Genomic DNA, 13,304 nt, shown 5'->3' on the forward strand with positions numbered 1-13,304 from the left:
CGCAGATAAAGAGGAATCACAAAGAAGTTAAAGGCACTGTTGAATGTCCAACGGGACAATTGATGTCATATTACATGAGCCAGATGAACTCTTACTCCTGGGAAAGGCAGTTTTCGCCTTGACGAGTGTTTGGGCTGAATCTTGATAGTATCTGCAACAGATCGCGGGGCAGAGTGTACTTGTCCATGACAGCAATTCCAACGTCAGGCATCTCAGCCGCACATACAAGTTCAACATGTCTCTAGTCATCCAAGGAATTTACCGTAGCTCAATCTAACGTCCCTTACCCATGGCCTAATCAATTGATACAGCTTGGGATTCCACGTGCGTATACTCGCTGTATTACATTATGTAGGCATCGGATGTCCAACTAATGTTGGCCGGACGTTGATCCGGGCTAAGCCGCTGTGCGTCAGTCAACCTCCGGTTTATCGGAGCCCACCTCCATCTCACTTAGTAACTTTTTGACTTTCCCTTCCCTCTTCCATCCTCCTCCATCGACTCTAGTCGTCACCCCACAAACACCAAGTCAGTCACACAAACCCCCCGTATCGTCGTGCAGTGAATTGAATTGACACCAACTTTCGCTGCAGCATGGCTTCGCTTCGGCCGTGGAGCGCATCGTTGCGCCTCGCCGCTGTCGCGAGGACGACGGTGCGACACAGCTCGTCCAGCAGCTCAACCTCGGCCATCGCCTACAAGGCCCTGCGACGCCGCTCGGCTCCCCTCCCCATCACTGACACGCCGCCTGCCTGGTCCGCGCAGGCTGCCGTCTCCAACATCCTCTATGAGACGCCCACGCCGTCCATGGCGCCTCCGAAGCGCCACATCCTCAACTGCCTGGTCCAGAACGAGCCCGGTGTGCTGTCCCGGCTGTCCGGTATCCTCGCAGCTCGAGGCTTCAATATCGATTCGCTGGTCGTGTGCAACACCGAAGTGGAGGATCTCTCTCGCATGACCATTGTCCTGACCGGCCAGGACGGCGTCGTCGAGCAAGCCCGGCGCCAGCTGGAAGACTTGGTGCCCGTCTGGGCTGTCTTGGATTACAGCAATGCCGCCTTGGTCCAGCGTGAGCTGCTCCTTGCCAAGGTCAATATCCTCGGACCTGAGTATTTTGAGGAGCTGCTTGCCCACCACCGCGAGATGAGCAACGGCGAGTCGGCCAGCGAGTCAGGCAACGAGTATGAGCGGACGCTCGAGGAGTCGGCCAATGACTTCCACCCTAGCAAGCTGGCTGCCAGTGAGGCTCTTCGACACAAGCACGAGCACTTGAAGACCATCACCTACTTCACGCATCAGTTCGGGGGCAAGGTGTTGGATATTAGCACTACGAGCTGCATTGTCGAAGTGTACGTTGTTTCGCGTGCCCCCTTCCGCCCGCTTTCTGACTAACCCAATGGAACAGTTCCGCCAAGCCGTCGAGAATCGATTCCTTCATGAAACTGGTTGCTCCCTTTGGAATCCTGGAGTCTGCCCGCACTGGCCTGATGGCCCTGCCCCGATCGCCTCTGCATAAGCACAACGAGGAGTCCATCATTAAAGAAGCCGATGAGGTTGTTGATGCTAGCCAGCTTCCTCCTGGTTAAAAGTTGCAAATTTCTCACGAGAATTATATGTAGCTAGGGTCTTTGGACACTGGGCGTCTAGTGGGGAAAATGGTCGTTGGTTTAGCAATGTGAATTCAATGTTCAATTACTGCTTGTGTCTTGACGCCTAAGTACATTCAATTCATCTGACTTTTCAAAACTCCTCGTAAATCATCCAAGCCGAACCTTTTACTCAAGCTTGCCCTTATTGACGACAAATCCTTCCAACGCCGCTGTGAAAAGGTTAAGGAAGCAAGTCAGCTTGATGTCCATCTTCGTATGTATAGGTGCTCAGTAGGGAATGTGGAAAAAGACTTACCAACGGCTGCCCAGAGCCTGTTCTCTGCTTCGGGGAAGACCAAAGACCTAGGGCTGTAAAACACCTCGTCCGCCACCTCTTCCGGGTGCCGGGGCAGGCAGTGCATGAACTTCCAGCCCTCCTTGGCACCACCTCGCTTCGCCAGCTCGTTGGTGATCTGGTACCCGGCGAAAGCCTTGAGCCTCTTCTGCTTCTCGGCCTCTTGGCCCATGGAGATCCACGTGTCCGTCACCAGGATGTCGGCATTCTTGATGGCCTCTTCCGGAACGGTCGTCTCCGACAGCTTGCCGGGGGAAGCCACGCCGCTGGCAGCCGAGGTGATGAGCTGCCTCATGTGATCAGGGATGCCGTAGCCCTGGGGCGAGGCGACGGCGATGTCGACACCCGTCTTGACGCAACCGATGGCAAGATCGAAGAGCACGTTGTTGGAGTCACCGACCCAGGCTACCTTCAAGCCACTGAGGTTGAGGCTCTTGCTGCTGGACTGAGTGGACGGAAAAGCCTCGTGGATGGTTAGAAAGTCGGCAATGGTCTGCAGAGGGTGGAAGTCGTCTGAGAGGGCATTGATGACGGGAACAGTCGAGTGCTCTGCCAGCCCGGTGACGTCTGAATGGGGGCCAACTCGAGCTACCATGCAGGACGTCATTGATGAGATGACGACAGAGGTATCATACAGCGACTCGTTGACCTGTAGCGCAAAGTTCAGCGATGAGACGTTCTACACACCAAAAGATTTTGACCAGGAAGTACCAACGCCGAGCTGAATGTCGTCCTTGCCCAGAAACATGGGGTGGCCGCCGAGCATCGTCACCGCCGCCTCGGTCGACACACGCGTCCTCGTGCTGCGCTTGCTGAACATCATGGCCACCGTCTCGCCGGCCAGGCCGTTGCTCAGGCGAGGCACGCGACCGGACTTGGCGTCGTGCTTCCGGGCGGCTGCGTTGCGCACCAGGGCTGAGAACTCGGAGGGCGTGAGATCGCTGATGGACATGAGGTGCCTGGGCTTGGCAGCAGCCTGTGAGTAGGCGCGAGTTTGGAGGCCATTGAGGGCGCCTCGGAAGGCTCGTGTTGCTGCTGTCTTCATGGTGTCTTTCTCTTCTTATCGTTGTTTTGCGCTTTGTAGAGTCTTGAGCCGGAGACCGGATATTGCTTAGCTCTTGCGTCTGTGGTTGCAATTGCGGGATAGAGAGAATACCAATTGAGGAATAAAAGGCAACTTACGTATACTTGATCCAGATTCAATCCGCTGGTGCAGTTATATTTGCGATCAAAGGCCGATATGAATCAAGGGTAGAGTCATCAAGAGGTTAGCACAGCTGCTGAAGAGTCATTGAGAGCCGATGAAGCTGGTGAGAGAAAGGAAATTGTGGGGCGCCGACTGCGGTGCGTGTACTTGTGCACAGGCAGTCAATCAACTTCAATTGGTGCTACCCTGGCCCTTTGAATCCCTTCTTCTGGCAAACACCAGAGCACATTGTGGTATATCTTTGATAAGAGCGCAATGTCTACTGGGCACCATGCATAGGATGTCATGGACCATTGTGTCATAACAGCGATTGACACTCATTGCCTGAAACAGAGCACATGTTAAGGCTGCATGTAGTTGGGGGTGATTGAAGGTATGTATGTACCTATGTACGATGATGAATATTCAGGGTAAAGAAAAGCTATATATCAGCAATTGATAGGCAATTGCTCTTGAAAATTATATACATGTAACTGCATGGCCGCATATGGTAGTCATGTCCTCAGGCAAACCCTCTGCGTTTCATCGAGACTCCCACCACGAACACTCATACCATTCCAGCCACTGACTTAAGCATCAGGGTTGACATCGGCAAAGGTGGTGCCGACAGCAACCTCATCGTACCAGATCTGGCGGAAGCTCTGGCTGCCGGTCATGTGGCCGTCGTCGTGCCAGCTGTTGGCGTACAGGCCGATGCGGAACTGGAAGACGCTATCGTCGTCGACGGTGGTCGCGACGTTGTACTCCTCGTGGACCTTTGCGCCGTCGAACCAGACCTTGAAGTAACCCGTGTTGTCCGACGCCCACTTGATCTGGAGGACGACCCGGTGCCACACTCCAGCAGAGACGGTGGCAAGGTTGGGGCGGGTGACGATGTTGCGGCCGCAGTTGGGCTGGCGGTAGTGGCCGTTGACGTAGCGGCTGTACAGCTGGTCGCCCTGGACCCAGATCATGGTCGAGGGCATCCAGTCGTCGCCGCCGCAGCCCGCGCCGGGGCGGTTGGCGATGAACTGGGCAATGTTGTACGACTGCGGCTGGAACTGCCAGTCCTCGGAGAGGCGGAAGGCGAAGCCGTAGAACTGCTCCTCGCCGCGCTGGTAGCCGCGGTTGTGGTCGACCTCGGAGTGGTACCGGCCGGTGTAGCCGGGCGTGTAGGTCTGCGTCATCTTGAGGGCCGAGGTGCCCTTGAAGACGACGTTGGAGACCTCGGAGACGGTTCCCTGGTTCTCCTTGCGGACGAAGTCCCAGCCGTTGAGGTGGCCGTCGTTGTAGAAGCTTCGGGTGGCGCTGGCCGCTGGCAGGAGGGCCAGGGCGGCGGCGAAGAGGGACTTGATGGCAACCATTGTGGCGGTTCTTTGGCGTTGAGAACTGGTTGTTTGATCGACTGTGTGCCTGGAAGTGGATGATTCTCAGGCAAGTGATCGACGGGGCCGGGGTACTTATACTTGTGCTTGGCCTGTTCACTTGTTACGATATGCTTCCCAACAAGGGAGACAGGGGGGAGGCATCATTCAGATGGTTGCTGCCATGCCGGTAACTAGCCTTCAAGGGTTAAACGTAGGACCGTAGACGCCGAGGAGTGGGCGCATGATCTCCATCCGAACTGCGAGATGACTTGGTCTACCAGCTTCCACATCAATCGAAAGGTTCCATACCAGATCATGCTACCTCCAGAGCGGTATCACCACCCACAGAGTTGTATCAAGCGCATAGTCTGTGATTTGGGGAGCACTCCCATCTGCTCATCTCCTCAACTGGAAGAATGCGCCGATGCACTGGAAGGAGGTCCCATTCAGTCTTGTCGACTCGACTCATGGCAGTCTTTCAAGAGGTACGATCCAACAAGCGAACAGCCATCATCCCAGTCGGTTGGATCTCGGCGGATCCCAAAGCCAAGCCAGCTGATGGCTCGCGAGTGCCGAATCAGGGAGGAGATGTAGGAACCGGTGGGTTGGATCGCGGCCAGGCCAAGCTGTGACTGGTGGAATTAATTCCAAGGCAACTCTTGGGAAATCAGATCTAAATGCAACACCGCTATGCTCGATGAATCGCAAGGCTGAGGCGGTCATCATCAAGGCATAAAGGAGACGGACTCACTACGTAAACTGGCCGCCTTGCGTGCGTCGACTCGGGATGCGGAGACACCGGCTGCGACCTGCTCAGAATCCACCCAACGAAGCAAGCCCATCAAACTCGGCAATGTGATGATGATTTAGTCTAATGTGGAAGCAATACATGGCGGTAATAGCTGCCTATGACGAGCAATTTGATTGCGAATAGGAACTATCTCGTCAGCCTCACCTTGCAATGTAGTGCTTCAATTCCAACTTCATATCAGTGATGTTGGTTGATTCGGCAAGCTTTGGCTCCATCCATTCAGCCTTTGTCCTTGTAAAAACTAGATGTCTGGAAGGTCATATGGAAGCTGTACTCACAAGGGGGCCCTGCAAATGCCGCTCTACTGCCTGATGATCATCACATCAAGGGGGTTGTCGGAAATAGGCTAACGTCTTCTCATCCGATCCTCTTCAAATCGCGCCGGCGAAGAAGCCTGCTTATTCTTCTGCGACCCGAAATGCAAGCACCTGCCTTTAACTGTAAACCCATGAACGCGCTAGAGTAACCATGAAAGTAGAGTAATTTTTAAGTTTAGTCTACCGCGTGGCCAGTGTGCTATAGTTGTGGTGAGGTGATATTGGCGCAGGAAGCAGGAGTCTCGCGATGCTCGCAAGTACGAGCAAGTTTGCCGGAACCGCACAACATTACTTACATGTATCTATTATCTCCTGGTAACAGAAGAAACGGCGACGACTCCAACTCATGTGCAGTCTCAACACGGGCAGTTCAGGTTGAAAACACATCATCCTCAAGCAACTCTTATGCTGACTGACTTCTGTCTGATTGACGAAAGGCCGGAACACGAGGGCAGACTTCATGGCGCAGCAGCTCACGAACAAACGATGTCGTTCTCGACTCAGTTTCCAGGGGCTGGCGCTAGTGCAGAATTGCCTAATTAGGAAGCTCGCGAGAATCTTGGCACGGCGTCGGTGTCGGAAAGATTTCCATTTGTCAAGTCAATCAGAGCACGAGACTGCGAGAAAGATGAAGAAGGTGAGCGAGCTTGTCGATGCCAAGACTCGTGGAGTCTCGTCGTCCAGGTCCTGCATTTCCTGCGCATCTGAATGATTCCTCCAATCACATCAAGGCATAGCCAGTTGGGGGGTTGTCGCTACCAGTTGGCTGTCCTTGGCCAATGAGGACAACAATAAGTGCTGTGGAAATGGATCGATTGAGAAACAGTGTAAGTATATTAGTAGTAGCAACAAGAGTCAAATCATGGCGACAAACCTCATCTGGCGATGAGACCATGAGGATGACGAGTTGACGAAGAGAACTACTAGCTCTGAATCACACCAGACTTCCGTGAGCCCCAAGCTTTACGTGCAACGCCAATGCATTGGTGAAGATACTCTTCAGAACGCTTTGGTCATGCTAGTAGACTACTACAGAGTAGTAACAGAGCATTCGATTCGGGAATTTCCTGGTAATTCGTCCTAGAGTAACATTCCGTGCTCACGTCTTTGTTGGTTGTTGAGCTCAAGGAAGCTCAAGGTCGAAGTTGCGGTTGCTTCAAGTGCTCCTCAGCTACTAGTCCCTTCTAGGCTTAGCACCCAAAGCGGAGATCCGACTCAGTGAGAGGTACTCCAAGTGCGTGCCTCACAAGATGCAAGAGACGCTAGCCCCTGGACTAAAACAGGTACCGCATTAACAGCGGCTCGCTTGGGTGCCAAGGAGACGCGGGCAAAACAGGCAAAGCGGCACACTACGCAGGTACCGAGTCCAGATGCCAGGAGATGGAGGTTGAAGATGCATGACTAAGCAGACGAGAGATTCGCCACCCAATGAGATCGCGCCAAGCACGTGCGCCGTCTCCGTACTTGATCCGTCTCCGTACCTGCCCAGCAGTGTCGACACTGCTCCACTCCTATCGCTCAATGGTGACGACGACATCCGCGAGCCACAATAAACCCGCCCTCAGTCTGTGCATCTAAACGCATCTAAACGCATCTGGGCAGCTCGTCGTGCATCAGTGTCTCTCCCTGCATTCTTACAGACAACATCCAATTACCGACTTCCTACGCCTGGAGCTCGACAGAGCAGAGACCTCCAGCCAAACCTCAGCGAAAGGCGACGACGCCTCGCCAGGGGACGCTTCTTCCAGCCGCCTACTCGATCCGATCCAGCTCTCGGGCTCACCATGCCGGATTTTCGGGTCGCCGTAAGCTTCGCCAAACCGTCTCGCGGCACTGCAAATGGCTCTACACTAGACAACGAGACGCCAGAGGCGTCCGAGACGTCTCCCCTGCTCTCGTCCGGCACCGAGCAGGGGCCCGTGACTGAATCCTCGCCGTTATTGTCCGATGACAACCACCATCAAGAGCACGAAGAAGAGGAGAGAGACAGCCCGAACAGATCGCCGTCCAAGTCAGAAAGCCGTTTACGATGGCCCTCGATAATTGCCATTGCCATCCTGGCCGCCCTCACCATTGTGGTCATGGTCCTTGGCTTCCTTGTACCACCTGCTGTCAAGTCGTACGCCGAGAACGCCGCCGTCCTTGAGCCAACCGGATTGGCTCTCGAATCTCTCACTCCGGATGGCATCCGCGCGCGAATCCAAGCCAGTTTCAAGCTTGATGGCTCGCGAGTCAAGGACGGTACTGCAAGACGCCTCGGCAGGCTAGCTACCAGCATTGTGAGGAAGATTGATACGGAAGAGACGAGCGTTCGCGTGCATCTGCCAAACTACGACAACGCTCTCCTGGGGTCTGCGGTTGTGCCCCCATTGAGCATCACTCTGGTCGACGGGAAGACTACTGTGCTGGATTTTGTCGCTGATCTCAGCCCTGGAGATGCTGAGAGCTTACGTCAGATTGCCAACGACTGGCTAGATGGCAAGCTTCAGCAAGTCAAGGTGACCGGCTTTGCCTCGCTTCGTCTCAAGACTGGCATCCTGCCTCTTGGGACCCACGAGATTGTCGAGTCGATGGTCTTTGAAGGTCAATCTCTCTACCGCTCCTTTGCTTTGTTATATTTCGGAGAAAAAACTATACAATGAAAGAAGAGATTGCTGTTGACATAACTTATTCAATGGACTCTTTGCTAACTCAATTACAGCCAAACAAATTCCTTCTCTGCCCGAGTACAAGATTGACCGCCTCAACATCCACGATGTGCCCGCTGGTGATGGTGGACGGATGGCCGTTGGTGCGAATGCTTCCATCATCGCATACAACGACCATCCAATTGGCCTCACCGTTCCGCAACTTGCCTTTGATATCCTCGTGCCCAACTGTGACCCGTCCGAGTCCTATATCATGGTGGCCACTGCCGTCACTCAGCCAATTGATGTGGAGCCGCATGCTAATGTCACCGTTGATGCCGTCGGTCTCATCAACGATATCCCCGAGAAGCTTACTCGTGCCTGTCCCCTGACCAAGATGTCACCTCTGGACAACTTCTTCAAGCGTTACATGCATGGTGAAGATGCCCAGGTTTTCGTTCGGGGTCAGAACTCAGACAAGTCGGATGTCCCAGAGTGGCTCCGATCCTTCTTCAGCAGTGTCACTGTGCCGATCAGCTTCCCAGGGCGGTCGTTCGACGATGCTATTCGAAATCTGTCTCTTACAGATGTCGACTTCAAGCTTCCGAGCCCCTTTGCGGACCCTAACGACCCGAGCTCAAAGCCCCGAGTGTCTGGAACGATTGAGATTATTGCTGAGCTTCCTTCTGAACTGAACGTGGATATTGGCGTCAACAATCTCCGAGCCACCGGTGACATTTTCTATGAGGGCAAGAAATTTGGAGAGCTCAACGTGGAGCGCTGGCAAAAGGCCAAGTCGAGCAAAACAACGGATCCAGAAGACGAAAAAGCGCTGCTCCAAATTACGTCTCGGATCGCCAATGTTCCTCTCGACATCACCGATAGTGACGTCTTCAGCGACGTGATGGGAGAGCTTCTGCTCGGTGACGAGGACATTCTCCTCGACGTTGAGGCTCTTGTCGACACCAAAGTCTCGACTGTGCTCGGAGACCTGGTTCTCAGAGATGTTCCTGCAAAGGGCAAGATTCCAGTAAAACGTCTGTCTTCGCCTTGGTAGTTTCCGCGCGGCTCCCTTGCGAAGGTGGCATGACGTATCTCTTCTTAATTGTTGAAGGTACGATTGTGGTTCACCTCGCAAGGCGCCCAAGGACAGCTCTGCTAACAAACTGGAACAGAGCTTCCTGGTAAAACGCTTACGAAACTAAATCCCCGTGTCTCCAACTTGGTCATTCTCAACACAACGAAGCATGCTGTTCACATGCAAGCGTCTGTCAACATAACGAACCCTACGCCTTATACGGCCTCTATCCCTCTGGCAAATGTCCACGTTTACCACGGGGAGCTGCTGATCGGGGAGGTTACAGTCGAGGATCTGGACGTGCAGCTGGGGAACAACACGGATCTGGTCATCTTCGCCACCTTGGACCCAACATCTTTGGGTGGAGAAGAGAGCCACAAAGCTGCCGTGCAACTACTCTCCGACTACGTTTCTGGCAAGAACACAACACTCACATTTAGGACCCATGAAGGCAGCTTCCCTCAAGTGCCCATCATTGGCGATGCTCTCTCCAAGTTCAACGTTTCACTGCCAACGCCCCGGCTCAAGCTACCGGGCGACGAGAGCGGCAGGGACCAGGGCAAGAACTTTGTGAGGGACGCAATCTTCCACGTTTTCTCCTCCACTGCCACCTTCAGCCTCGCATCCCCGCTCAAGCACAACATTATACATATCGAAAAGATTAACGCTACGGCGTTCTACAACCATACAGAACCTGTCGGCCACATCCTCTACGATGAGCCGTTCGACGCGCTTCCAGGGGTGACGGAGACTCCGCGTCTGCCCGTCACTTGGTCGACCGATAGCATCGGCTACGACAAGCTGATTGACGCAATGGACGGCTCGTTGAAGCTGGATGCCAAGGCAGAGGCAACACTCAGGATAGGAAATTGGATAGAGACTATTCATTACGAAGGACGAGGTATTGGAGCTAGGGTCAGGATATAGACGGTGCAATTTTTTCTTTTCATGACATTCATTTACGGCATTTGATTTTGGAGCGTCTGGTATTTGTGATTTTTCTTTCTTTTTTTCTCTCGTCTTTTAGTTCTGAGAATGTATTGGTTGCTATGATTGTCCATTTGGCATGCAAGACGAGATTACAAAGCTATCAATATATCCAAGACTCAATGATATACGCATATCTGTCACTTTGTCTACCACCCTACGAGTATACGAGTATAACAAGTGAATGGAAAAGCGTAGTCCTTGGAAAATTGTGAGGGCTGCAGTTAAAACATGCACATCGCTACGATGGATTCGGCTGGCACCAGGACGCTTCACGACGAAAACATGGGGGTGTTATCAAAGGTGACAAACCTGGAGCAGGAGACCACATCGACACCGACTCTGGAAGTGTCAGCAAGCACATGAAGAGAGAGCGAGAGAGAGAAAGCATAACAAGAAAAGGAATATGCACCTTTGGTTTTATAAGATATCCCTAACAAAGTGCCCCAACCCAGCGTGATTACCAGTAAAAGTTAGCGTAGAGGCAGATGGACGTATGTATGCCTCCCCGGCAAAGGAATCGTTAAAGAAGAAAAAAAAGAAAACAAAAAAGCATCATAGCGGCCTGCCGTTCCGTGTTGGCACTTTAGCCGAGCCGTACGCCCGCCTCCCTGCGCTTCTTCAGCTGCTGCGCCGTCGCCAGATTCATACCCGCATTCTGGCTCGCGTCGAACATGCTCTGGGCCTCGCGCCGCTTCTCGTCATCAATCTTCTTGAGCAGCTTCTCCGTCTTGCCCTTGCCGCTGCCCTTTCCGTGGAACTGGTGGCTCAGGTGCTTGAAGGCTTCCTTCTGGTCCAGCCTCCGGCCGTGGTCGTCGACGTACTTTAGCTCGACGTTTGGCTTGTAGGTCGCGTTGAACAGCTCGGCCATCCGCTTCGACTGCAGGTGGTCGCGGTGAGTGTTTTGCTGACGAGCCCATTCCTCCCTCTCCCTGACGGACATGCGGTCCAGTCGCCCGCTCATCCTGTCGCGCTCTCTCTGGTGCCGCGTTTGTTCTTCCAGCTCGGTCTCCAGGATTCGCTTCTTGACAAGGAACTCTTCGCGCGCCTTGAAGTCTTCGTAGCTTCCGCTCTTTGAAGTAGAGTCGATGAGTCCTCGCTCCCGAAGCAAAGCGAGAGCTGCACCCATGCCTTCGCCGACGGTTTTCTCTTCTCCAATGATTGTTCCTTCTTTCTCTTCCTGTTTTTGACTTCTCTCCTCTTCTTCTTGCTGGGCAGCAGCAAGGGCTTCTTGGTGTTCTCTTGCGTATTCGTCCATCTCTGCATCCTCGTCTTGACCGCCCATATGGCGATCCTCCGGTTCGGGAGTTTTTGTGGCCGTTCTCTGCCTCCTTGCCCGGCGATCTTCCTCGTCTGGCTTGCTCAGCCCGGCAACAAATTCAGAAATCTCGCCGATTACTAGGCCGCCACTAGGGGCTTCCTCAGGCTCGTCTTGTTCCTCTTTGAGCTGCTTTGCAATATCCTCAGGGCGTGTCTTTTTGCGCTTCTTTAGCGCATTCTTTCGTTGGATTGCCAGTGATGCTTGGAGATCATCGTCATCTGCAAAGTCATCCGCTGTAGCTTTCCGTTTAGTGGATATGGAGGAATCTTTCGTATCTACATCCATGGCACCGGCATCCACTGTAGCAGGTTCGATGGGAAAGATGTCGTCCTCATCAAGCTGCTTTTGTCTGGTGCCCTTGCTGCCCTTCTTCTTCTTGGGCTTCTTGACCTTGATCTCTGATGGGGCAAGGTAGTCGGACGAAGGTGTACCATCTGGAAAAGAGCTGTCAGTGTTGCCTTCGAGAGATTAGCAGAAGGAGTGGGGAAACATACCAATAATATCATCAAGGCTGATTGACTGAATCTTCTTGGCCTTCCGCTCCGGCTGGCCCAGAATATCTGACAACTCAGCGATGGTTCCATCATCATCAAGAGTGAACTTTTTCGCCTTTTTGCCGTTGATCTCCTCGTCGTACTGTGCCAATATGGTGCCCTCGCCATCATTATAGTCATTGGGGTTGTAGCCCTTCAGCTTCTTTTTGAGGTCCAGCCTCTCTGTGAGCTTCTCTTGTTCTCTGAGGTTTAGGTTCTCAAGCTCATCGCCCTCTTCTTCGTTCTCGTCAATTGTGGTGTCTTTCAGAGTAAGAATCTGTTCGTCTCCGTCCAGAAAGGCTGTCGAGTCGTGCGCAACTTTGATGCCTGCGAGGTCTTTAGAGGTATACTGGATGGCAGCAGCCGCCGCGGCTTCTGCCGCAGCAAGCTCCTCCTCCAGCTTCCGTGCCTTTTCAATCTGCTTCTGTCTCTTCTTTTGGCCCAACAACCACGACTTGGCATCCAGGTCGCCAACCTCCTCTTCGCCGAGCCCCTTCCCTTCGAGAAGAGCAGCCCGCTGGGCCTTTTCACGGGCTTTTCGCACCGCAGCAGCCCTTTCTTCGCGTCGCTTCTTGGCGGCCTCTTCCTCCTGGACCTTTTTGTAATTGTCGTAGGCCTGCGCCTGGCGACTCTCGACGGTGCTTCCGGGTTCTTCGTCGTCTGCCGTCGCGGCTTGGGGCGATGGATCGGCTCCGGGTACCGGCAAGGGCTTCATGCCCAGCGATATCCGGATCCGGTTCGTCTCTTCGATCGTTGCCGCGTCCATGATTGCTCGAAATCTGGTCGGAGGGTCGAACAGCTGAAGGGACGTCGGCGTAGAAGCAATGACTTGCAGGTTGTTGATGAATGGAGCCTGATATGATGATGATACTGCTAGTACTGACTATCCGCTAGCTTGTCGCAGCTTATCGCCGGCGAAATCAGTTTTACCGATAAACTTCCGTAAGCACGTGACTGTATCCACCACTGATTTTTTTTTCCATCGCAACTCCATATAACGCCGGAATGTGAAATTTTCTTCTTCTTTCCCTTCCTTCTCAACAAACAACGGATCTGTGCTTTGCGGTCCTCTGCGTTCACGCGTCAGGGTCGACTGCTCTGCAGCTCGATAACTCCATGGAGCCATCAACTTG

General features: G+C 53.4%; 5 protein-coding genes across 5 annotated transcripts; 2 read left to right on the plus strand and 3 right to left on the minus strand.

Moving 5' to 3' along the window:
* The first annotated feature begins 487 nt into the window (after window positions 1-487).
* BBK36DRAFT_1135037 (small regulatory subunit of acetolactate synthase) lies at window positions 488-1,591 on the plus strand. Its single transcript, XM_024892509.1, is given in 4 exon segments — window positions 488-529; window positions 541-543; window positions 591-1,349; window positions 1,406-1,591. 2 exon segments carry the CDS (start codon window positions 595-597, stop codon window positions 1,584-1,586), a joined length of 936 nt encoding a protein of 311 aa, XP_024750800.1. The 5' UTR covers window positions 488-529; window positions 541-543; window positions 591-594; the 3' UTR covers window positions 1,587-1,591.
* A 72-nt stretch (window positions 1,592-1,663) lies between these two features.
* BBK36DRAFT_1135038 (ornithine carbamoyltransferase) lies at window positions 1,664-2,993 on the minus strand. The gene is made up of 3 exons (XM_024892510.1): window positions 2,660-2,993; window positions 1,906-2,593; window positions 1,664-1,819 (listed from the first exon to the last, which is right to left on the minus strand). The coding sequence occupies exons 1-3, from the start codon at window positions 2,987-2,989 to the stop codon at window positions 1,776-1,778; spliced, it is 1,062 nt and encodes a 353-aa protein (XP_024750801.1). The 5' UTR covers window positions 2,990-2,993; the 3' UTR covers window positions 1,664-1,775.
* Window positions 2,994-3,720: 727 nt separating this feature from the next.
* Window positions 3,721-4,494, minus strand: BBK36DRAFT_1133162 (polysaccharide lyase family 20 protein; the record flags this gene model as incomplete). The annotated part of the gene is made up of 1 exon (XM_024892072.1): window positions 3,721-4,494. One exon carries the CDS (start codon window positions 4,492-4,494, stop codon window positions 3,721-3,723), a length of 774 nt encoding a protein of 257 aa, XP_024750802.1.
* A 2,915-nt stretch (window positions 4,495-7,409) lies between these two features.
* Window positions 7,410-10,257, plus strand: BBK36DRAFT_51024 (hypothetical protein; the record flags this gene model as incomplete). Its single annotated transcript, XM_024898184.1, has 3 exons — window positions 7,410-8,208; window positions 8,327-9,289; window positions 9,428-10,257. The coding sequence occupies 3 exons, from the start codon at window positions 7,410-7,412 to the stop codon at window positions 10,255-10,257; spliced, it is 2,592 nt and encodes an 863-aa protein (XP_024750803.1).
* Window positions 10,258-10,903: 646 nt separating this feature from the next.
* Window positions 10,904-12,937, minus strand: BBK36DRAFT_1140137 (hypothetical protein; the record flags this gene model as incomplete). Its single annotated transcript, XM_024893356.1, has 2 exons — window positions 10,904-12,072; window positions 12,133-12,937. 2 exons carry the CDS (start codon window positions 12,935-12,937, stop codon window positions 10,904-10,906), a joined length of 1,974 nt encoding a protein of 657 aa, XP_024750804.1.
* Window positions 12,938-13,304: the final 367 nt, after the last annotated feature.

Source organism: Trichoderma citrinoviride, assembly GCF_003025115.1.
Source record: "Trichoderma citrinoviride strain TUCIM 6016 unplaced genomic scaffold BBK36scaffold_5, whole genome shotgun sequence".
Classification (NCBI taxonomy): Eukaryota; Fungi; Ascomycota; class Sordariomycetes; order Hypocreales; family Hypocreaceae; genus Trichoderma; species Trichoderma citrinoviride.